This window comes from Anser brachyrhynchus, assembly GCF_964034855.1.
Source record: "Anser brachyrhynchus genome assembly, contig: SCAFFOLD_126, whole genome shotgun sequence".
Classification (NCBI taxonomy): Eukaryota; Metazoa; Chordata; class Aves; order Anseriformes; family Anatidae; genus Anser; species Anser brachyrhynchus.
The window spans coordinates 40,686-63,903 of record NW_027663679.1 but is presented as its reverse complement, the minus strand read 5'-3'; the positions used below and the strand labels follow the sequence as shown (position 1 = coordinate 63,903).

At 53.1% G+C, this 23,218-nt stretch overlaps 2 protein-coding genes and 1 long non-coding RNA gene across 7 annotated transcripts in view; 2 read left to right on the top strand and 1 right to left on the bottom strand.

Annotated features, from left to right (window-relative positions):
- Window positions 1-1,029: 1,029 nt before the first annotated feature.
- On the bottom strand, window positions 1,030-22,829 carry LOC308187054. The gene is made up of 2 exons (XR_013944434.1): window positions 22,782-22,829; window positions 1,030-8,002 (listed from the first exon to the last, which is right to left on the bottom strand). It is a non-coding gene; the product is annotated as an uncharacterized lncRNA (long non-coding RNA).
- Window positions 8,085-10,619, top strand: LOC308187051 (uncharacterized protein). Of its 2 annotated transcripts, none has more exons than XM_080609211.1 (4): window positions 8,085-8,321; window positions 9,121-9,186; window positions 9,881-10,051; window positions 10,149-10,332. In XM_080609211.1, exons 1-4 carry the CDS (start codon window positions 8,124-8,126, stop codon window positions 10,323-10,325), a joined length of 612 nt encoding a protein of 203 aa, XP_080465337.1. In that variant the 5' UTR covers window positions 8,085-8,123; the 3' UTR covers window positions 10,326-10,332. The 2 variants fall into 2 exon arrangements, with proteins under 2 accessions (XP_080465337.1, XP_080465338.1); XM_080609212.1 differs by lacking the exon at window positions 10,149-10,332 and adding an exon at window positions 10,419-10,619 and having other exon boundaries at window positions 8,088-8,321.
- Window positions 10,783-23,218, top strand: part of LOC308187049 (uncharacterized protein) — a 35,772-nt gene continuing 23,336 nt past the window's right edge. For 2 of the 4 annotated variants that reach the window (XM_080609207.1, XM_080609205.1), the window contains exons 1-18: window positions 10,783-10,922; window positions 11,412-11,629; window positions 12,258-12,362; window positions 12,435-12,624; window positions 14,453-14,527; window positions 14,834-14,899; window positions 15,337-15,408; window positions 15,708-15,779; window positions 16,139-16,240; window positions 16,601-16,708; window positions 17,179-17,250; window positions 17,340-17,441; window positions 17,802-17,909; window positions 18,541-18,642; window positions 19,003-19,110; window positions 19,581-19,652; window positions 19,742-19,843; window positions 20,203-20,310. In XM_080609207.1, coding sequence (XP_080465333.1) covers window positions 11,615-11,629; window positions 12,258-12,362; window positions 12,435-12,624; window positions 14,453-14,527; window positions 14,834-14,899; window positions 15,337-15,408; window positions 15,708-15,779; window positions 16,139-16,240; window positions 16,601-16,708; window positions 17,179-17,250; window positions 17,340-17,441; window positions 17,802-17,909; window positions 18,541-18,642; window positions 19,003-19,110; window positions 19,581-19,652; window positions 19,742-19,843; window positions 20,203-20,310 — 1,579 coding nt within the window. In that variant the 5' untranslated portion in view covers window positions 10,783-10,922; window positions 11,412-11,614. The remainder of the gene's footprint in view (window positions 10,923-11,411; window positions 11,630-12,257; window positions 12,363-12,434; window positions 12,625-14,452; window positions 14,528-14,833; window positions 14,900-15,336; window positions 15,409-15,707; window positions 15,780-16,138; window positions 16,241-16,600; window positions 16,709-17,178; window positions 17,251-17,339; window positions 17,442-17,801; window positions 17,910-18,540; window positions 18,643-19,002; window positions 19,111-19,580; window positions 19,653-19,741; window positions 19,844-20,202; window positions 20,311-23,218) is intronic. The other 2 variants (XM_080609206.1, XM_080609208.1) reach the window with 2 other exon arrangements.

Here is a 23,218-nt window from a genome sequence, read left to right as displayed (position 1 = left end):
AAAGATTTAGATTTTTTTATGAGCTCCCTTTGCCGGCTGCAGCACTATATTTTGCCCGTAATTCTGCGCGCGAAGATCCGAACGAAGACGACGGAGTCGTAAGTATTTAAGGCGTATACCGTTCGGTTGGGTGGGATTCGGTTGCCTGTGTGTGTGAGAGTGTGACTGAGACGGAACGTAGTTCCGAAGCGATTGTGGAGGTCTTCTAACCGCGGTTCCAATCTCCCGCGAGGGACTTGGCCGGTGAAGGACCGAAGCGATTCCTATAGGATTCGTGGGTGGGTGATAGGTCCTAAACCCCCTGCGAGACACTCTCACTAAGGCAACCAAGGGCTGTAGGAATTGCCACAGTAAAATTCCTAGATGGGTCAGACAAAATTGAAGACCCGGGACCAGAGAAAAGGGAGCAAATTACCAGACATACCACCAGAAAGTCCATTAGGGATAATGATTAGAAATTGGAACGATAGGGGCCCCAGAAAAGGGAAAAAGTAAATTAAAAATGGTTCAGTATTGTATGACAGAATGGCCAAAGGAGCCTTTAAGACCACATGTCTTTTGGCCCGTTTTCGGATCCTTTGAAGACTGGGTTTGCCAGGCCTTAAATATACATGTTAATTCAAAGGAACCTTTTAGCCAGGAGGAAAGTGATTATGCAGGATTATGGATCAGGATCTCACGTCCTTTTCCAGCCTCAATATTTACACTAAAAGCAGACGAGAAGTTTGACGAAGAAGAGAACAAAAAAATAAAAAATAAAAAAAAAGGAAAAAGAAAAAGATGATGAATGGGAGTCATTGGATAACCTACCACCTCTGTATCCTAACAATCCACCCCCGGTGGTGCATCTTGTAATCCTGTTTTGTTCTTAAATGTTTTGACTGTGTCAAGGAGGAAGGTGGGAGCATTATCTAAGTAACAGTTTAAAAGTTTGGGTATATTCGCGGTGGTGTTCGGTCAGTTTCCCAAGTATCGGGGGAGAGGGGCTGACTGATTATCAAAGTGGTAGAATGGAGAGTCACTTCTTTGGTGGTTCGGGCCTGAGCCCTGGGAATTTGGTAAGAAGGGGGAGAGCGAATTTATTTAGGCCTCAATACCTTTTTAAACCCCCATCTTGACGGATACACAGGAGTGATTCCTTGTTTTGTGTAGGCTTACTAACAAAGTGCATGAGAAAAATTAGCATTTGGCTTGAAATTCGGTCTTATTGAAATGTAAATTTTGTGGAAAAGGTGTTATTGTTTGTCTAGAAGACCAAAGGCTGAGTGCTTCAGGTGTTTTTCCGAAGTCCTGCGGATTTATGATTGGAATGGGGCTCATTAATAATCTGAAATAGTAAAGTTTGTATGTGGAAAGAAGAGTTTAATCCCAGAGAATTGGGACATTTGGGAAGAAGATTAGGAAAAGATAGTAAAAACCTGCAATAAAAAGGTTTGCGTGGAAATTGAAACAAGGTACAGTAAGTAATATAAATAAATAAAAGGGAATGGGAAATCAAGGAAAAGGGGAAAATCCAAAAAAAAAAAAAAAAAGACGTCCTAAAAAAAAAAAAAAAAAGCCTCCTTGGGTGCATATTGGCACATTGGAAGGATATTGTTAGAAATGGGGGCACAGAAAGCAAGAGGACTTTCACTAAGTATTGCAATCAATGGTGGCCACTATATAAACTAAATGGCCACTTTATGGATCAATCGACTATAACAGTGTCTTGCAATTAATGTTTTTGAGGAGAGAAGGAAAATAGGATGAAATGTTGTATAGTGATATGTTGTTTCAGCATGTTGGAGGGAAAAGGTTTGGAATTAAGTTGGCCCCTGACTGAGCCTTTGGTGTTGGCGTTAGAAAAGTACGGGCTGGAGAAAGATAAAGGAAGTGTTAAAAGGATTGTTGAAGGTGTTAAAGGTTGTGTGGCATGTAGTATTTAACAGAGCTGTTTGAAGTTGAATGAGCAGGGAAAGAGGATGTAGGAATGTTAATAGTTCCGTCTCAGCCCGAGGCTGAGATCTCTAAATCGCGGGTGTGAACCCTCTGGGGCAGGGGGACCGTGATGGGTCCGAGAGAGTTGTCGTGGAAACAGAAAAGCAGCTAACTCTTGAAACAACCTGAGTTCCTGTGTGAGCTCAGATTGCCAATGGGACCGCTCAGGGAACTTTCAACGATTGCATTCCCCTGACCGACCCCCTCACTGAGACCCTAATCACCCCGGAAATTATGTAAATACTAAAATCTGGTTAAATTGGCTATTGGGAATTGAGAATCTGTTCCAACAAGGTCCAAAAGAAACCCCTATGGAATTTACGGAATTTTTGAATTTCTGGACCAACTTTGAAATGCAATGAAAAAAAAAAAAAATGGACCTGGCTTAAAAAAAAAAAAAAAAAAAAAAGAGAGAGAGGCAACTGGCTAACCTCTTTCCAGGGCAATCAGCCCCTGATATCAGAAAGAAATTGTCTTAGGCTGCAGGACAAACAACAGTCAGGAATGATGGGGACCTGGGGCATCTACCCTAGCATGTCCACTAGTTGAAATAAAGCTAGGAAACGAAGACAGAGGCTTGAATTTTTTGTTGGTTATGGGAGCTTCTTTCTCTGTGTTAATTAGGCTGTAAATGTAATAGGAGCAACATATTCAGTGTTAAATAGTTTAAAAGGACGATTAGGAACTAAGACAACTACAATAATTGGAGCCACAGGGAAAGAGGAAGAATGGTCATTCTTACGACCCCTTGATTTGCGTTTTGGGGGTGAGGAACTAACCCATAAATTTTAGTATGTACCAGAATGCCCGATGCCACTCTTTGGACGGGATCTATTAGCCAAATTAGATGCAACAATAACCTTTGAGAATGGAGAATTAATAATGAAGGTACCTGAGTCCAAAGTAGGCCAAATCCTAATGATCAAAGATAAACCCTTTGTTAATATTCCAAGAGAAGTAGAAAATGCAGTTATAGCAACAGTACAGGAAACAGATGTACCAGGGAAGTCGAAACTGGCACAACTGGTAAAGGTGGAATTAAAGGAAGGAGCCAAACCTGTTTGAATCAAACAATATCCACTTAAGATAGAAGCTAGGCACAGGAATGGTGAAAATTATTGACAAATTTCTCAAATATCAGATTCTGGAAGAATGTAAATCGGAATACAATACTCCAATTTTTCCAGTAAAGAAGCCGAATGGCGAGTATAGATTTGTACAAGATCTTAGAGCAATAAATGAAATAACAAAGGATATTCACCCGGTAGTAGCTAATCCTTACACATTGTTAACATCTGTGAAAGGGAAATATAAATGGTTTACCGTGATAGATTTAAAGGATGCCTTCTTTTGCATACCTCTTGATAAAGATAGTAGAAAATTATTTGCCTTCAAATGGGAAAACGTATTGAAGTTTTTGGACCACATATGGTAACAACCGTTTTGGAACAAAGGGGGGGGGGGGCACTGGTTATCACCCAGCTGGATGGTGAAATATCAGGCAATCCTAACTTAACAAGATGACATAACCTTGAAAACGACTAACCTGTTATATCCAGCAGTATTTCTAGGAACCGTTCCAGAAGAAGGACCGTTGGAACACAGTTGTGTGCAAATAATCGAACATACGCCAGCCACAAAGATTTGAAGGATGTACCCCTTGAAAGGTATTCAGTGGGAATACCACACTCCGTGGCACCCACAAAGCTCAGGGAAAGTAGAAAGGATGAATCAAACAATAAAACAACAATTGGCTAATTTAATGATCGAGACACAGCTGCCCTGGACGAAATGCTTACCATTGGCACTTTTAAACATAAGAACTAAACCACACAGTGAGACTGGATTATCATCGTATGAAATGTTATATGGTATGCCTTATTCTCAAGGGATGCCCCTAGGGAACAATGTAGTTGAGGATCATAGTATCCAGAAATACATAATTACCATTGGAAGGAGATTACAGGAGATAAGAGAAATTGGGATGATGACTCAGACACCACCTTTAGGATTTGCTATTCATAAAATACAACCAGGAGACAAGGTCTTAATAAAAACCTGGAGAGAAGAATCATTGAACCCCCGATGGGAGGGACTGTACCTTGTTTTACTTACTACTGAAACAGCTGTGAGAACAGCAAGAAGGGGTTGGACCCACGCATCCAGAATAAAAGGACCAATAACTACCGAAGCCTGGAGGGTTGAGTCCACTCCTGGGGAACTGAAACTGAGACTAAAGAGGAACTGATATCCCAGCAATGAGGTTCTGCATGAATTAAGGGCACTGGATAAAGAGGACAAGGCTGAAGGGAGGAAAGGGAGAAGGCAAGACCGGGGTAGGACCCTCCACTGCGGCGTGTATGGTCTACCGAGGGAGGCAACCCCTATGGGTATTGACCGCCGAGTGAGAGTGCCTCGACCGGACTTCTCCCACACCAAGATCAGTTTGTCCTGAGAAAAATAACATGAGAACCTTTTAAACCCATAATAAAATTGTGATTAGTTTTTCCAGGAGCTGGATCACCCTGAAGGGCTGAATGGTAACACAAGCTCTGAAAGCGGGCCCAACCCCATGACTGAAGGCGCTTCCCACACTCTCAAGATTGGACGGCGAAAAAGGCTTATAATATGACAGGTCGCCAAAGAGAACTGAATTGTGACTGTAAGTGGAAACCCAACGTGGGAGCTTGGAAGCGTGCATATACGAGTACAAACGGGGCAGACATTGTAACAGGACCACTCGGTAACAAGGACACTCTGTATTATCACGCCCCAAAGGGTAAAGATGGATGGGATGGTCATTTTCCAAACGGGACGTGGGCCCTAAAGGGACATTATTGGGTGTGTGGCAAACATGCTTACAAGAGGCTACCTGGAAACTGGTCGGGAATATGCTATGGGGGGTACATAAGACCCTTGTTCTTTTTATTGTCACAAACACAAGGAAATCATTTAGGAATAAGATTATATGATGACCTGAACAGAGTAAAACGATCTATTGATACTTCCTTATCCGGGGATAGTGCCCAAAAATGGGGAAAGGATGAATGGCCTCCTGAAAGAATCATACAGCATTATGGGCCAGCTACCTGGAACCCGAGTGAGTTGGTATCAGGAGCCCGAGAACCTATTTATAATTTGAACCGAATAATTAGGTCGCAAGCTATCCTCGAAGTTGTAACCAATTAAACAGCGACGACCTTGGATCTTCTGGCTGATCAATCCACTCAGATGAGGAATGCTATCTTTCAACGTAGAATGGTCTTAGACTATTTACTAGCAGAAGAAGGGGGAGTGTGTGGAAAACTGAACGATTCTAATTGTTGTTTACAAATTGATGATAATGGAAAAGTGGTTAAGCAGATAACAAAAGAAATTAAAAAGCTAGCCCACGTCCCAGTACAAACTTGGAAGGGTATGGATGGGGATTTCTTTCCATGGTTGCCCGGTGGACCATGGGTTAAAAGGATGCTATTTTTATTTTTATGTGGTGTAATGACATTATTGTTTATACCTTGTATGATACCTTGCTTTACGTTGTTGATACGGCGGATAATAAATAGCACCCAGTTTGTGATGACTTTGGGAGAGAAAAGGTGATGTGTCGATAATGATGCTTAAGAAATGGACACCCCGAGAACTGACTGATGAAATCCAACTGCTACTAACAAAAGTTGAAGAAGAGACACGAATTGATGATATTAAAAAAAAAAAAAAGGGAGGAATTGTAAGGAATAGTCCAGCAATTCGTGCCACTAAGGGGTGTGAAGGGTTAACATCGAGGCCTGGGTTTAGGCGAGAAGAGAACAAAGGGATTTCTTCAGAGAAAAACTGCTGACTTTGCACAGACGTGCAGTAACTTCTGACAGCCGGCCAAGAGACCACTAGATAAGGAGGAAGAATATGAGCCTCCCTGTCCGAGCGGCCCCCGAGAAACTAACAGAGACTGATAAGCAGGCGCACCTGGGAGGACTTCGGATTCGGGAAACCAATTATAATAACCCTGCCTCTTCTAGAAGTAGTAATGAATATGTATTAGCCTAGGAGCATAAAAACCAGCCGCCTTACGTAACAGGTGTGCGTCCCGGTGGAGCAGAGACTCCCGGCGCACCCAGCGCTGTTTGCTTGCCTCTATTCATTTAATAAATTGTAAACTTTGATTGTAATCCTATTTGGGACCCAGTCATTTATAACAGAGTGCTACCAGCATCTGGGAGAATTTGCCTTGTGCACGAGGACCTTGAATGCTACCGAGGACTTGATGGGAAAATATTCAAGATTTGACATCCCCAGGGCAGATCTCTGGTGGTACTGCGGAGGGAAGATCTTACGGTCCATCCTGCCATCTAACTGGGGAGGCACTTGTGCACTTGTTCAATTAGCTATACCCTTCACCCTGGCATTTGAAAGAGAAACATCACAAATACCCAGAAGAAGTAAAAGAAGCTTAGGAGTATCATTTGATGATAGAGCGTACGTAGATTCTATTGGGGTGCCTAGAGGAGTTCCTGATGTAAAGCCAGGAATCAAATTGCTGCAGGGTTTGAGTCACTGTTCTGGTGGGTAACAATTAATAAAAATGTGGATTGGATTCATTATATCTATTATAATCAGCAGAGATTCATAAACTATACAAGAGATGCGATAAGGGGAATCGCTGAACAACTAGATGCCACCAGCAAAATGGCTTGGGAAAACAGAATAGCATTAGGTATGATGCTTGCGGAGAAAGGTGGTGTGTGCGTGATGCTGGGCAGCCGTTGTTGTACTTTTATCCCTAACAATGCTGCCCCGGATGGCACAGGAACTAGAGCATTGCAAGGGCTTACCACCCTTGCCAGTGAATTGGCAGAAAACTCAGGAGCAGACCCTTCCATCACAGGATGGTTGGAATCTTGGTTTGGTAAATGGAAAGGGATGGTAGTGTCCGTATTTACGTCCTTGATTGTCGTAGCAGGAGTTTTGACAGCCGTTGGTTGTTGCATTATCCCCTGTGTAAGGGGACTTGTCCAACGGTTAATTGAAACTGCACTTTCGAAACAAATGACCGTGGATCCACCACCCTGCTCAGATAAGATAATGATATTAGAGGAAATGGAAAGCAAAGAAAGTGAAGAAGAGGAAGACATCTACCAAATTACACCTTAGAGAAAAAAATTTTGCAAAAATCAACAAATTATAAAAAGAGAAAAGGGGGGAGTTGTGGGAATAGAAATGTTGTTTTTGCAGTGTTACATGGTACAGAAGGAAGGAATGGGGTATTGAGATGTGCTTACAGTGATAAGAAAGCTCAGCAGGTGACCTCCTAAAATGCAGACACCCAGCCTCCTTAGAGCGATCAGGTGGAAATCGCTGTGTTAAGTCAAGGCAGACAAGGGGAGAAAACATTGCCATCCCAAAAACAGGCCGGCAACTGAAGGCCAGGCATTGTCTGGGAAGCATCAGACAGATTGTGAGCCTGGATTGCCCACTCAGTGGGGAAACTGGGGAGGGTCCCGGCACCAAACAGTATGTAAACTGGGTTTGGGGACCAGGAGGCGCGCTCCTGCTCGTGGGGCGCCCGCCACTGCGATCGCGAATAAATTCCTGCTTCGCTGAGCTCCTCGCCTGAGCCCAAGTTGTTGGCTACGGAGCGTTTCTCACACCCCCAAGCCATTAAGGATCCTCCCTGGGACCCCCCCAACCCCCCCCCCAGGATATTAACCCTAACCCTAATTACACCCCTAATTAAGCCTCCCAACCCAAGCCTTTGGGTAGACCTGAGCTCCCTTTGGGAGCCTTTACTCAACCCCACACGCAACAGGACTCTGCGCCTTCTTTCTGAACAACCCCGACCCTAACCCTAATTACGCCCCTAATGAAGCCTCCCAGCAGCAGCCTTTGGGTAGACCTGACCTCCCTTTGGGAGCCTTTACACAGCCCCACACGCAACAGGACCCTGCGCCTTCTCTTTCTCCAAACTACCCTAAACGTAACCCTAATTACGCCCCTAATGAAGCCTCCCAGCAGCAGCCTTTGGGTAGACCTGCTGTCCCTTTCTCCTCCCCCCCCGAACCACATCTCCCAGCACCCCCCGGCGGGCCGTTCCCTCCCAGCTCCCCCCGTTTCCACCCCGTTTCGTCGCCCTGACGCCATCTCCCCGCGCCATGAAGCCTCCCCCCCGGCCCCGCCTGGTCCCGGCCCGCTTCGCCGAGGCCCCGGCGGGGAGGCCCCGGGCCGCGGCCTGGTCGCTGCGGGAGAAGCGATCGCTGCTGGCGGCGCTGCGGGCCCAGGCCGCCCTCGGCCTCCCGGAGCTCCAGGCCCGGCCGCTGCGGGAGAGCCTCCCCCGGCGGAGCGAGGCCGAGGTGGGCCCGGGGGGGGGCTTAATGGCCCGGGGGGGGTCCTTAATATCCCGGGGGGGCTTAAAGTCCATGGGGGGGGCTTAAAGGCCCGGGGGGTCCTTAAAGGCCCGGGGGGGGGGCTTAAAATCCATGGGGGGGGCCTTAATATCCCAGGGGTTCCTTAATATCCCGGGGGGGCCTTAATGCCCGGGGGGGGGGTCCTTAATATGCTTGGGGGGGTCTCAGGGAGGGTCCTTAATGGCTTTGGGGGGGGGGTCCTTAATATGCCCGGAGGGGGTCCTTAATTTATTGGGGGGGGGGGGGTGTTGGGAGGGGTCCCGGGGAGGGTCCTTAATGGCTTGGGGGGGGGCCTTAGTAATCTGGGGGGGGGGGCTTGGGGAGGGGGGGGGGCTTGGGGAGGGGGGGGGGGAGTCCTGGAGAGGGTCCTTAATGGCTTGGGGGGGGGGGGGGTCCCTTAATATGCCCGTGGGGGGGGGGGGGGGGTGGTCCTTAATAACACGGGGGGGTCCTTGGGGGGGGGTTGGAAGGGGTCCTGGGTCCCCAATTCCTCGGGGAGGGGGCTTGGGGGGGGTCCCCGGGGGGGTCCTGGGTCCCTGCGTACCCCAAGGTACATGGGGGGGGCAATGGGGGGGGTACAATGGGATGGGGGGGGGTCTGGGGGTGCACCGGGGGGAAATGGGGGGGTACATGGGGATGGGGGGGTGAGGACCCCCCGCCCCAGGGGGGGGGGACACGATTTTTTGGGTGGGGGGAGGACACGGGGGGGTCATATTTGTGGGTTTTCGCCTCCCCCCCCCTCCAGGTGTGGCTGGAGCTGGCACAGACGCTGGCGGAGGGCGTGGAGGAGGCGGCGGCGGCATTTTCGCAGGTGGGGGGGGTAAAAAATGGGGGGGGGTAAAAGTGGGGGGGGTGGGGGTAAATGGGGGGGTGGGGGTAGATTGGGGGAGGTCGGGGGTAAATTGGGGGGGGTCAGGGGTAAGTTGGGGGGGTTCAGGGGTAAATTGGGGGTTTCAAATTAGGGGGGTGAGGGTTAAATGGGGGCTGGGGGTAAATTGGGGGGGGGGACCGGGGGTAAAATGGGGTGGGGTAAAGTGGGGGGGTTGGGTGTAAAATGAGGGGGGGGGTTAAATGGGGGAGCCCAAATTGGGGGGGGTGGGACAAGGGGGGTGAGGGTAAAGTGGGGGGGGGGTTGGGGATAAAGTGGGGGGGGTAAAATGGGGGGCTGGGGGTAAAATGGGGGGTTGGGGGTAAAGGGGGAGTAAATTGGGGGGGTTGGGGGAAAATTTGGGGGGTTGGGGCTAAAGGGGGGTTAAAATGGGGGGGGCTGGGGTTAAAATGGGGGGGGCTGGGGGTAAATTGGGGGGGGGGGACCGGGGGTAAAATGGGGGGGTGGGGGTAAAGTGGGGGGGGTTAAATTGGGGGATAAAATGGGGTTAAAAGGGAGGGTCCTTAATGGCTTGGGGAGGGGGAGTCTTAGTAATCTGGGGGGGGGGGGGGGGGGGGCCTTAACATCGCCAGATGGTCTCCGAGGAAGGTAACTCCTCTGGGGTCTCCTTAAACAGGGGCTGAGCTGCTGGGGGCACGGCTGGATTTGGGGTCCCACAGGTGTGACTGTCTGGGAGACCCTCAGCCTCATTCCCCCTCCCCATAACAACCCAGTGGTGAAATTGGGTGCTGGGGATTTTTCGTTATCTCACTTTGTTGAGGTCCTGCCTCGTGTCAACACACTGGTGGTGAGTGGAAACCCCTTGAGACCCAACCCCTTCCCGGCCCTCTCCTTCCCACACCTGCTCCTCCTATTTTGGGTGTGGGTCAATGGTATTTTTGTAGGGTTTGCAGCTGGGGGCAGGTAGGGAGGTGGAGACCAAACGTGTTTTCCCAGTGGCTGCTGTGGAGGAGCATCAGCGACGGGTTTTACCCTTCACCCTTAGCCTTTTCAACCCCCCTTCCCCATTTCCTATTTTCATAAATTACCAAGTTGCAGCAAAAAAAAATAAAATTGCTTGAAAGCACATTAAGGACATTTCTGCCGGCATGGCAAAGCTGCCCAGGGTGTGGAAAGGGTTTTTGCAGTCTCCTTTCTTTCATCACTTCCCGCAGCGGGACGCAACCTTGTGCTGAATCCCAAGGAGATAAAATGAGTCCTAGCCCAGAGACATTTCTGCTTTACGAGGTCCCCTCTGTGCTTTATTGTATTCCTTGAAATGAAAGCCAGTTTCTTTTATTTGCGTGGAGTTAGTCCCTTCTGCCTCTGCTCCTTGCACCTCACCTCCGTCCCCCCTGCCTGTCTCCCTCTCTATCCCCCAGCCGCAGTCCCTGCCCCGACCCTCTGGGTGCTGCAGGGACAGAAGGAATATTTCTTTGGAGACGCTGTCACGCTGGTGTGCACCACTCCCCCCAGCATCACTGGGAAGCTGACGTACCAAATTTTTGGCGAGGCTGGCTGGGCAGTTTCAGGATTTAGCTCGACGAGTAACTACACGTTTGAGTTCGTCCTCTCCCGAATGCAACACAGGGGGCCGCATTTCTGCAGCTATTCCCTCAAGCAAGGTCGGAAGCAGCTCATATCCCCAACCAGCGAAAAACTGGTGATCAAGATTGGAGGTGAGCTGTGTGATTTCTTTATCTTTCTCTCTGCTTTCTCCCTCCTCTCTGAGAACTATTCAGATGCCCAAACGTGGGTGTCAGCTATCGCCCCGCAATGTGACAACTCACCTGGAAATCAGGATTGGTGGGCTTTGTGGTTTAACCCAGCCCATCGCCAAAATCAGTAGGATTTCTGGGTGGAGGATTTATCTTTCTGGGACCAGCATGGTCTGGAAGGTGGCTGCCACTGGCGCTCTTCTCATGTCGTGGCAGGAAGCCTACAATCCCAAGCTTTGCTGCATGCAGTGGGAAGGCAAACAACTGGAGATCCGTTTGTGCTGTCCTTATTGCTACGTCTCCATTTATTCCTCCCCTTTTCTCAGACCACCTTCCCCAGCCCCTGCTGATGGTGGAGTCCCCGCTGGGAGAGGTGATGGCAGGAGATCTCCTGAGCATCATCTGTAAGGCCCCTGGAGACGCCACTGTACGGAGGTTTCACTTCTACAGGGATGGCCAAGAGGTCCTCCCTACGACAGAAGGCTCTGAGGACAATGCAGCAGATCACGGGGGCAATTTAAGGACTTCCATGGTCCTCCAGCTCCCACGCGCTGGTCCCCAACAGAGTGGAAACTTTACCTGCAAGTATGAGGAAAAAAAGCCTGAGAGGTGGATCCCGTCCTTCACAAGCCAAGCCGTGTCTATCAGTATAAATGCCCAAAAGAAAGGTGAGCTGGCCATCCATCCACCCACCTAACAATCTGTCAGTCCATCCACCACCAACCCACCCACCCACCCATCCATCCATCCATCCACCCACCCATCCATCCATCCAGTAACCAGCCCATTAAACCATCCCTCTCTCCATCTGTCCATCCGTCTGTCCCTCCCTCTCTCCATTTTTTCCTGAAACGATTCCATTCCAGTCCCTGTACGTTCCTCTCCAAACTAGCTGATTTTTGCACCGGGCAGCTGCTCTATCTATCCGATCACCATCCTTCTGTCCATGACTCAGCCCACCCAGTCTTGCACCCACCTCTCCCTCCCTCTCAGCCCTTCCATCACCCCAACCACCCCAAACAAGTATCGAGCATCCCTCTGTCCACCTTTATGGCTCAGCAGCCTCTCCTTGGCCTCCCGAGCCATTGTTCCCAAATTTCTCAGTGCCTCCTGCAGAGCCAAGCAAGCGGGGAAAGTCTTTGGGTGTTCAGCACTCAGGACCTGAGCAGAATGCCTGGAGACGGAGGGGTGGGGAAAGGGAAAGAGAGATGGTGGCGGAACGATGCTCACAGCCTTCCCTCCGTCAGCACGCATGAACTGTGTCTACATCTCCTAACCTGTCCCACCCTCTTGCAGGGAAGAGCTGCTTCCTTCTTCTACGGCTCCTGGTTGTGGGCGGCTGCTTCCTCACCATCAACAGCCTCATCCTCCTCTTCTTCTGGGCCCGGGGGAGAACCAAAGGTACACCCTGAGCTGAGGGGGGAATCGCCCCACCTTTGGGCTCCCCACCACCCACCTCGCTCCTTCCCGCAGACGCCTCGTTCCTGTCTGGAGCCAGCCCTGCCGGGATCTCCCAGCTGCACGCCAGATCCCCACACACCCTTCAGGAGGAGAATAAGTATGAGGAACACTAATGAGAGGAAGATGCTGTGGGCGATTCCACCCCCTAAAGACCGCTCCCTGCTGAAGACGCATCCCAAAAGACTGGTGTGCAGCCAAACAGGTGCTCACCTGTGGGAAAACAAAGCAAGGAACGGTTCCTGGGAGGATGAAAGAAGTAGAAAGGGGTCGTTTCACGTGGTAGAGGGGAGGGAGGAGACATGGACGTTGTCGGGAAGGGTGATTGTGAAAGAGAAAATGAAGAAAGACCAGAAATAAAAATGGAAATTGTGAGGAAAAAGAAAGGAGTGAGAAAGGGTGAGAAATGAAATGGAGAGACAAACAGTGTGAGTGAAAAATGAAAGCATGGACAGAGGCTGAGACAGAGTGAGAGAGGGATGGGGAAGAAAAGGGATGCCAGGAGCATCGAGGAGGGCACGACGGTGGGAAGAGCAGGTTGGAGAGGTGAAGGAGAAGAAAAAAGGTGGAAGGAGAGCCCCCAAATCAGAACAAGCCCTTGTGCGGGTCATTAACTGGATGGCCACCGCTGTCACCTCGCCTGGTTGTCCCGGTGTGTTAGGGATGTTAGGGCATCCAGGGAGGGGTGGGAGAGCCGCTGCAGGTGGGGTGGGTGGCTGGGGGCTCTGGTGTTTGGGCTTTTGGAGGGGAATGTCCCATAGCCCATATACGTGGGAGCTGTGGGGCTGCAATAGGAGGATGCTGGAAATGCAGAGACTGGGAACGTGTGAAAATGTGGAGGTGGCATTTGAGCCCCTGGGGGTGGCGTACAGGGAACTGGGGGGATATTGCGGTGGGACGTTAAGGAGTGAGTGGTGGATATTTGGGGCATGTGCGGGGCTATGGGATATGGCATGCCACCAGCACTGGATATGAGGGGAATGCAGGGATGTGGGGAAGCTGCGTGATCAATATGGGAACCTGAGCTGATGGGGGCGCGCTGGGAAATCTGGCTATGGATGGCACTAAGGACAGGGGGCTTTGGGGATACGGCAGGCTGCTGGGGAGGGATATGGGGGCAGGAAGGAGATGGCGACCCTGCCGATGGGATACAGAGCGACTTTGGGGCAGTATGAGGCTGTGAGATATGAGGATAGCGGAACCGCTCTCTCCTGTCCTCCGCGGCCTTATCTCCACCTCGCAGCCTTCCTTCCCCTCCAGCCTCTTTCTGCCATGCCCTCAGCCCCCGGCAGCCAGCAGTGGATGAGAAAGAATCGATAGAGGGGAGGGAGCGTGCTGCCGGGCCATGAGGTCCCAACGCTGCTCCGTGACACCGGGAGGGCTGCGAGGTCACAATACCTCTCGGTGATGCAGTGCTGGGCCGTGACATCCCGACACCCCATTGTGACGCTGGGCCAGCCCACAGGCACTGCTCCGCACCGGTCCTGACAGCAGCAGTAGCTGCAGCTGCAGCGGCCGTGGTGGAAGCATGGTGCGAGTGTGGGGAGCCACGGCCCCTGCCTGCGTCCTCTTCCTCCTGCTGGTGGCCCTGTGTGCCCGGGGTGCCCAGGCTGCGCCATGGCGACCACCGGGAGCAGGTGGGTGGGCAGGGCCGGGGCCAACACCAAACCCTGGGCGGCATGGTGCTGCGCGGCACGCGTATGGATGGAGGGGACGGGGACGGGATGGCAGCAGGGCCGGGCGGGCACCGCGGGCAGGGGGCAGGCAGGAGGCAGAAGCCCCGCAGGGTGGCACGGTGGGGCCGTGGCTGCTGCGGGGTTGTTTCCTGCCGGGGGGGCCGGGAGCGGCGCTGGGGCCGAGAAGCCCGGGTCTGAGCCCCTGTGGGGCTGAGGCCGCTGGCCCCTCTTGGGAAATTTCCACCTGCATCTTTGTCCCGTGACATTGCCTCAGCCCCCTCAGTCACTGCAGGGTGCTGGGGAAGAGGGAGAGCACAGCATGCCATGGCAACGTCTCTCATCTCTGCTTGATTTTAGATGATGACGGTGTTGCTTCTCCATATCCAGCTTCTCAGCTGGATCATGGTTTGGAGCCTCAGGAGGATCCCCGAGGTACGTTGCGAGTGTGCTTCCTTGAAGGAAGATGGCTAATGGGCTGTAATAGTTTATTCAGGGTCTTCCAAGTGCGTTTGTGCCGTGAGGGGGCTTGCACAAATGAGCCCTGAATATTTCTTCACTTGGAGAGATGCCACCCCTGCCCCTCTCCACAGAGAGGGAAGAACCCAGGCTTTTCTTCCTGTTTGGGCCATGTCATTACCTGAGCCCCAGCCAGTGCCTCCCGGTCACTGAGGAAGAGGCAGGCCCCAAGAGGCAATGGAAGCTCCCCTTACCTGTGTCTGATCCCACTTGTGCCCACAGGCAGTACTGGTCAAGTGCCTCCATGGAATCCTGCTCCTGAGCCTGCCAGTATGGGTCCCACAGGTGGTAAGTTGTCCGTGTTCATTTCCTTGCTGTTTGTTAAGGGTTTGTTGAGCTAGCTCAGCAAGGGTTCAGCTGCTCACTGGCCAGGGGGCTTCTCCATGACAAACATGGATGATCATTTTTCCCGGGGTCTGCACGCTCCCCCTGCAGTGGGGTCTTCCTTTGTGTCCAGCAGAGATCTTCCCGTAAGAAACACCTGAGGGGCCACATCTTTGGCGGCGTGGTCCCTGCGGGGTGTTGCGCACAGCCTGGAGAGAGGATTTGGGAAGAGGCCAAGAGGGAGCCTCCAGCTCAGCAGGCCCCTTTGCGGCTTTGGAAATCCTGGCTCGTGTCTGGGTCCCACATCCTTGCCTGAGCCCCCTCCAGTCGCTGCAGGTCACTAAGGAAGAGGTAGATCACACCATGCACGGGGAATGTTTCTCTTCTGTGCTTGATTGCAGCAGTTCTCGTAGGCTCTGGCTACTCGACACCTCAGCCTGATGTGGACCACGAGCCTCAGGTTAATCTGCCAGGTAAGTCAGCGGAAGGCAGGAGCATCTAGGTGCTGCAGAGCCAGCAGGCACCTTGCGCTTGAGTTGAGACCTGGGGTGGGCACGGGGAGGGCCCTTCTCCGGGCAGCTCCACGCACGCTTAGTTTGTACCAGCACGGTGCCACTGCAGGCACCCAGCAACTGTTTGCAAGATGCTCTGGAGTGGCAGGGAGAGACGAGTGCCGTGGAGCAGTCCCCTCTTTGAACCGCATTCTCTGTCACTCTGGTCAGAAGGAGTATGTTGGCGTAGTTCACAGGAGGGACTCCACTTGTGTTTACAGATGGGACCGAAGGCGAAGGTGATCCAGGCTCCCAGATGGGTTCCAGGACTGAAGCTCTGGGAGATGGCCTGGGTAAGTTGTGGCTTTTGACTTCCTTTGAGAGCTGCCAGCTCAAAGCCCAAACGTCAGACAGGCATCTCTGCAGGTGGGAGGGTATAGACCGGCACGTGTGTGTGCCCTGTCAAGGCACGAGCCCTGGTATGCTCTCCTACTGAGCTATTGATGTAGATGGCGCTGGGACAGAAACTTCTCACGGGGCTTTGGTTGCAGAAGTGTCCCCAGGGAGGGCTTTGCCAGACCCTCGGCTGCTTCCTGCGCTGGAGCCCAGCTGGTATCCCAGGGGTGGGAAGTCATTTCACTGACTTCACAAACGAAGCCCTGCTTCTCCAAATTGCACTGGTGCCAAAGTTAACTTCCTACTTTCTGTTCAGGTCCTCTAACAGCGAAGGACAATGCTGAAATAAGAAAATCTTCCCCAACATCCCCTGACATCATAGAGGAGATCATAAAGGAGTTAGAGAAGGCAGCACCTGGTGGGTATATTTCACTCTGTCCGCCATAAGACTTGGGAAGCTGAGGTTCTAAATCCATGTGTGGACACACCGTAACCTGCACAGCAGGAAGGGATGGATCAGAGCGGAGACACTCAATTTCACACCTGGCAGGCACTGGTGAGCCTCAGAGAAGGCCGAGAGCCTCTGCTGCCGCTTGTGGGTCACGCCGTGTCCCAGGGGCAGCTGCTAGCCCAGCACTACCATAAGTGGTCCGAGCTGTTCCGTGCAAACATTGGTATCCAGCCAGCAGCAACTGGTGTGTGCTTGCAACTGTGCCCAGAATATGGTTCAAGGAGGAGCAGTTCCTTATAGTCACACTGTCCTGCTTTCTTTCTAAAGAGCTGGTTAGAGAGACTGTGCCGAAGGAGGTGCTTTGGCGAGGAAGCGGTCGCAAGCTGCCACTCCCTGGCAAAATTACAGGGGCAACACAGGCAACTGCCCCACCAGGTAAAGGCTGTTTCTTGGTCATCCGCTGTCACCAACCAGAACCAGCATGCGTGTGCAGGTTCTTGCCCTGGTACCTGCTCTTGCAGCTCATGTCAGCAGCCAAACCCAAGAGTGTCAGTAGGCAGCAAGTGTTGCAGAGGAAGGCAGGAGTGGCTCCCTGAGGATGGCTGTCTTCCCCGGGCTGTGACAGCATGTGAGAGCAGTGCAGCGGAGAGACGCTCACAAAGCTCTGTGGCTGTGGCTAGAGAGGGGTCACCTCCCAGCGCACCCAGTTCCCAGGGATTTTGGAACCTTGCTCTTGGGGGAACGAGGCCATGAGAAGCCCATTGAGCAGACGATGGGAAACGGGACCCCTCCTGTGAGCTGAGGCCCAGAGTGATGCCCTGACCCAGTGCAAACAGGGCACTGCCATAGAGCTACTGATGTAGGTGTCGATGTGACAGAAACTTCTCACGGGGCTTTGGTTGCAGAAGTGTCCCCAGGGAGGGCTTTGCCAGACCCTCGGCTGCTTCCGGCGCTGGAGCCCAGCTGGTATCCCAGGGGTGGGAAGTCATTTCACTGACTTCACAAACGAAGCCCTGGTCCTCCAAATTGCACTGGTGCCAAAGTTAACTTCCTACTTTCTGTTCAGGTCCTCTAACAGCGAAGGACAATGCTGAAATAAGAAAATCTTCCCCAACATCCCCTGACATCATAGAGGACATCATAAAGGAGTTAGAGGAGGCAGCACCTGGTGGGTATATTTCACTCTGTCCGCCATAAGACTTGGGAAGCTGAGGTTCTAAATCCATGTGTGGACACACCGTAACCTGCACAGCAGGAAGGGATGGATCAGAGCGGAGACACTCAATTTCACACCTGGCAGGCACTGGTGAGCCTCAGAGAAGGCCGAGAGCCTCTGCTGCCGCTTGTGGGTCACGCCGTGTCCCAGGGGCAGCTGCTAGCCCAGCACTACCATAGGTGGTCCGAGCTGTTCCGTGCAAACATTGGTATCCAGCCAGCAGCAACTGGTGTGTGCTTGCAACTGTGCCCAGAATATGGTTCAAGGAGGAGCAGTTCCTTATAGTCACACTGTCCTGCTTTCTTTCTAAAGAGCTGGTTAGAGAGACTGTGCCGAAGGAGGTGCTTTGGCGAGGAAGCGGTCGCAAGCTGCCACTCCCTGGCAAAATTACAGGGGCAACACAGGCAACTGCCCCACCAGGTAAAGGCTGTTTCTTGGTCATCCGCTGTCACCAACCAGAACCAGCATGCGTGTGCAGGTTCTTGCCCTGGTACCCGCTCTTGCACCTCATGTCAGCAGCCAAACCCAAGAGTGTCAGTAGGCAGCAAGTGTTGCAGAGGAAGGCAGGAGTGGCTCCCTGAGGATGGCTGTCTTCCCCGGGCTGTGACAGCATGTGAGAGCAGTGCAGCGGAGAGACGCTCACAAAGCTCTGTGGCTGTGGCTAGAGAGGGGTCACCTCCCAGCGCACCCAGTTCCCAGGGATTTTGGAACCTTGCTCTTGGGGGAACGAGGCCGTCAGAAGCCCATTGAGCAGACGATGGGAAACGGGACCCCTCCTGTGAGCTGAGGCCCAGAGTGATGCCCTGACCCAGTGCAAACAGGGCACTGCCATAGAGCTACTGATGTAGGTGTCGATGTGACAGAAACTTCTCACGGGGCTTTGGTTGCAGAAGTGTCCCCAGGGAGGGCTTTGCCAGATCCTCGGCTGCTTCCGGCGCTGGAGCCCAGCTGGTATCCCAGGGGTGGGAAGTCATTTCACTGACTTCACAAACGAAGCCCTGCTTCTCCAAATTGCACTGGTGCCAAAGTTAACTTCCTACTTTCTCTTCAGGTCCTCTAAGAGCAAAGGATAAAGCTGAAAGAGTAAAACCTTCCCTGAGGTCCTCTCACATCACAGGGAAAATCAGAAAGTACTTCGAGAAGGCAGCACCTGGTGGGTATATTTCACTCTGTCCGCCATAAGACTTGGGAAGCTGAGGTTCTAAATCCATGTGTGGACACACCGTAACCTGCACAGCAGGAAGGGATGGATCAGAGCGGAGACACTCAATTTCACACCTGGCAGGCACTGGTGAGCGCCAGAGAAGGCCGAGAGCCTCTGCTGCCGCTTGTGGGTCACGCCGTGTCCCAGGGGCAGCTGCTAGCCCAGCACTACCATAAGTGGTCCGAGCTGTTCCGTGCAAACATTGGTATCCAGCCAGCAGCAACTGGTGTGTGCTTGCAACTGTGCCCAGAATATGGTTCAAGGAGGAGCAGTTCCTTGTAGTCACACTGTCCTGCTTTCTTTCTAAAGGGCTGGTTAGAGAGACTGTGCCGAAGAAGGTGCTTTGGCGAGGAAGCGGTCGCAAGCTGCCACTCTCTGACAAACGAACAGGGGCAACACAGGCAACTGCCCCACCAGGTAAAGGCTGTTTCTTGGTCATCCGCTGTCACCAACCAGAACCAGCATGCGTGTGCAGGTTCTTGCCCTGGTACCCGCTCTTGCAGCTCATGTCAGCAGCCAAACGCAAGAGTGTCAGTAGGCAGCAAGTGTTGCAGAGGAAGGCAGGAGTGGCTCCCTGAGGATGGCTGTCTTCCCCGGGCTGTGACAGCATGTGAGAGCAGTGCAGCGGAGAGACGCTCACAAAGCTCTGTGGCTGTGGTTAGAGAGCGGTCACCTCCCAGCGCACCCAGTTCCCAGGGATTTTGGAACCTTGCTCTTGGGGGAACGAGGCCGTCAGAAGCCCACTGAGCAGACGATGGGAAACGGGACCCCTCCTGTGAGCTGAGGCCCAGAGTGATGCCCTGACCCAGTGCAAACAGGGCACTGCCATAGAGCTACTGATGTAGGTGTTGATGTGACAGAAACTTCTCACGGGTCTTTGGTTGCAGAAGTGTCCCCAGGGAGGGCTTTGCCAGATCCTCGGCTGCTTCCTGCGCTGGAGCCCAGCTGGTATCCCAGGGGTGGGAAGTCATTTCACTGACTTCACAAACGAAGCCCTGCTTCTCCAAATTGCACTGGTGCCAAAGTTAACTTCCTACTTTCTCTTCAGGTCCTCTAAGAGCAAAGGATAAAGCTGAAAGAGTAAAACCTTCCCTGAGGTCCTCTCACATCACAGGGAAAATCAGAAAGTACTTCGAGAAGGCAGCACCTGGTGGGTATATTTCACTCTGTCCGCCATAAGACTTGGGAAGCTGAGGTTCTAAATCCATGTGTGGACACACCGTAACCTGCACAGCAGGAAGGGATGGATCAGAGCGGAGACACTCAATTTCACACCTAGCAGGCACTGGTGAGCGCCAGAGAAGGCCGAGAGCCTCTGCTGCCGCTTGTGGGTCACGCCGTGTCCCAGGGCAGCTGCTAGCCCAGCACTACCATAAGTGGTCCGAGCTGTTCCGTGCAAACATTGGTATCCAGCCAGCAGCAACTGGTGTGTGCTTGCAGCTGTGCCCAGAATATGGTTCAAGGAGGAGCAGTTCCTTGTAGTCACACTGTCCTGCTTTCTTTCTAAAGGGATGGTTAGAGAGACTGTGCTGACGGAGGTGCTTTGGCGAGGAAGCGGTCGCACGCTGCCACTCTCTGACAAACGAACAGGGGCAACACAGGCAACTGCCCCACCAGGTAAAGGCTGTTTCTTGGTCATCCGCTGTCACCAACCAGAACCAGCATGCGTGTGCAGGTTCTTGCCCTGGTGCCCGCTCTTGCACCTCATGTCAGCAGCCAAACCCAAGAGTGTCAGTAGGCAGCAAGTGTTGCAGAGGAAGGCAGGAGTGGCTCCCTGAGGATGGCTGTCTTCCCCGGGCTGTGACAGCATGTGAGAGCAGTGCAGCGGAGAGACGCTCACAAAGCTCTGTGGCTGTGGCTAGAGAGGGGTCACCTCCCAGCGCACCCAGTTCCCAGGGATTTTGGAACCTTGCTCTTGGGGGAACGAGGCCGTCAGAAGCCCATTGAGCAGACAATGGGAAACGGGACCCCTCCTGTGAGCTGAGGCCCAGAGTGATGCCCTGACCCAGTGCAAACAGGGCACTGCCTCACTGGCACTCCTGGGCTCCCGAATTTTGTTCAGTTTTGTCCCTAAGGCTCCGAGTGTGCCTCGAGCAGCGAAGGTGGGCAAGCGCCTAAGACCTTTTAGAACTCCAAAGAGCTGGGGGAGCAAACCTGAGACACTGGGCCCTCAGCATTATGGCAGGGAAAACAAAGGATGGAGGGAAAACAAAGCTGAGAGGCAAAAGGGAGGCTCCAGAGTGCCTTGAGTTGCAGTGCCTTTGGCAGATTCCCCAGCTTCTGCTGAACCTCAGGAAGCATTGCGGCCTGAGGATTTTCACTTGCTCAAAGATGCTAACCAAATGAAACAGAACACTTCCTGGCAATGCCAGACCTCCGGTGAGATTACCAGTAGTGCGCAGGACACAGCAATGTCCACAATTGTTCTTGCAGGCGTGGATGGGGAGAACAATGCAAACACTGCAAAGCCCCAAAAATTCCGAAGTTACTACATAAAAGGCGCTGCGGCATTCTTGGTTGCCTTCCTGCTTCTGATAGCTGTGTACTTCATGCTGTGTGCTTGTCACGCGTCGGTGGCAGAAAAACCAGTGAGTTGTTGTTCCCCCGCTCCCTCTCCTCCTCTCCCCCTCCCAAATTCGTTACCGTATCTTTGTTAACATTATTATGTGGCTGCTGCCAGCCAGGAAGCAGTTGTCGTTAGCGTATTGTGAAGTGAGCAGTTAGTTTTTGACCAGACTCTTCTGAAATTTCTGCTGTCCAGTGCTTTAGGTGGCCTCTAATTCCTGGGCATTCTGTTCTGGAGCCCATTTTTCTGTTGCTGGTCTTAGCGAAGCTTGGCCCTTCCGCAGCAAGAGCAGAGCCAGGGACAGCCGTAGGCAAAGCGAGGTCAGGAAGAGAAATGCAGGAGCTGAGAGAGGGTGCCATCGGAGAGAGAAGCGCAGCAGTGCCAGTTCCCCCCCAGCACAAGGCACCCTGTTCTGGGATGCCCTGAATTGCAGGTGTCCGCCTCAGCCAAGGTGTGCCAGCTACTGGGAGCATGGGGATGAGCCCTGCCAGCTGCGGGCATTGCCTTGGAGAGGGGCAGTCGGTGTGTCACAGCCGCACCTGAGCGCTGCCAGCGTGCGTGTCCTCAGCACACACAGAGCTTGTGTGTTTAATTACACATCCCAAAGAGCGGATGGGCAGCACCTCCCCGAACAGGGAGCCGAGGCCGTCACCTTGTTGGGCCAGGGCCAGGGCCGGGCAGGGAGCTGAGTACTGGTCCTTGCAAGGCGCTCTGAAAAAGGGCAGCCGGTGGCTGTTGGGACCCGGTCGTGCTGAGCCCGGCTGTGGACCCCTGTCTCTGCGGGGGCCAGGTCTTCTTGCTGGGACAGCACGTGCAGAGCAGGCAGGTCAGGATGGCTGGCGAGGCGCTGGGGAGGAGACAAGCTGGGGCAGGATGTGGAGGGGAGCAGAGTCCCAGCCGAGGGCACAGGGCACCCTGTTTTCTGCACAGAGCACTGTGTGCCCACAGCTCACGCACAGCCGGGTGCCTGCACCCTGCTGCCTCGCACCCGCCTGGCACCGCAGCCGCAGCACGGCCTCAGCAAGTTCCTGTCTCCGCAGGCGCCTCGCCGCAGCCCAGGCAGCCCAGACTGACACCCGCAGCCGCTCCGTGAGCCCCTACAGGCAGCCTGACCACCGTGGTACGCCTGAGAGCCAGGCCCGACGCCAGCGGCCACCATCAGTGCCTGGAAGAGCGGCCCGCCTGCCACCAGCGGCCAGCCTGCCACCCTCCTCCAAGGACTGGGGCAGGCCCCCCCGGGGTGCAGCCTGGGGCAATTACTGACCCCCAGGCTGCAGCTTAAATAAATATTGTGAAATATTTATGTTGTGTTATGTTATGTCAGTGACGGCTGAGGTCACTGGGCCTGTTCAGCCTGGAGAAGAGGAGGCTGAGGGGGGACCTCATCACAGTCTACAACTTCCTCGTAAGGGGGTGTCGAGAGGCAGGAGACCTTTTCTCCATTAACACCCCCCCCAGGATATTAAGCCTAACCCTAATTACACCCCTAATTAAGCCTCCCAACCCAAGCCTTTGGGTAGACCTGACCTCCCTTTGGGAGCCTTTACACAGCCCCACACGCAACGGGACTTAATGGCCCGGGAGGGGGCTTAATGGCCCGGGGGGGGGGGGGGTGTCCTTAATATCCCCGGGGGGGCTTAAAATCCATGGGGGGGGCTTAAAGGCCCGGGGGGGTCCTTAAAGGCCCAGGGGGGGGGGCTTAAAATCCATGGGGGGGGCTTAAAGGCCCGGGGGGGGGGGCTTAAAATCCATGGGGGGGGCCTTAATATCCCAGGGGTTCCTTAATATCCCGGGGGGGGCTTAATGGCCCGGGGGGGGGTCCTTAATATCCCGGGGGGGGCCTTAATGGCCCGGGGTGTCCTTAATATCCCGGGGGGGGGGGGAGGGGGGCTTAATGCCCGGGGGGGGTCCTTAATATGCTTGGGGGGGTCTCACGGAGGGTCCTTAATGGCTTGGGGG

Coding starts and splice junctions, on each gene's coding strand:
- LOC308187051 (XM_080609211.1), top strand. CDS start 8,124: ATGAAGCCTCCCCCCCGGCCCCGCCTGGTCCCGGCCCGCTTCGCCGAG. Junction 8,322..9,120: donor CCCGGCGGAGCGAGGCCGAG/GTGGGCCCGGGG, acceptor CCCCCCCTCCAG/GTGTGGCTGGAGCTGGCACA. Junction 10,052..10,148: donor CTCGTGTCAACACACTGGTG/GTGAGTGGAAAC, acceptor GTATTTTTGTAG/GGTTTGCAGCTGGGGGCAGG.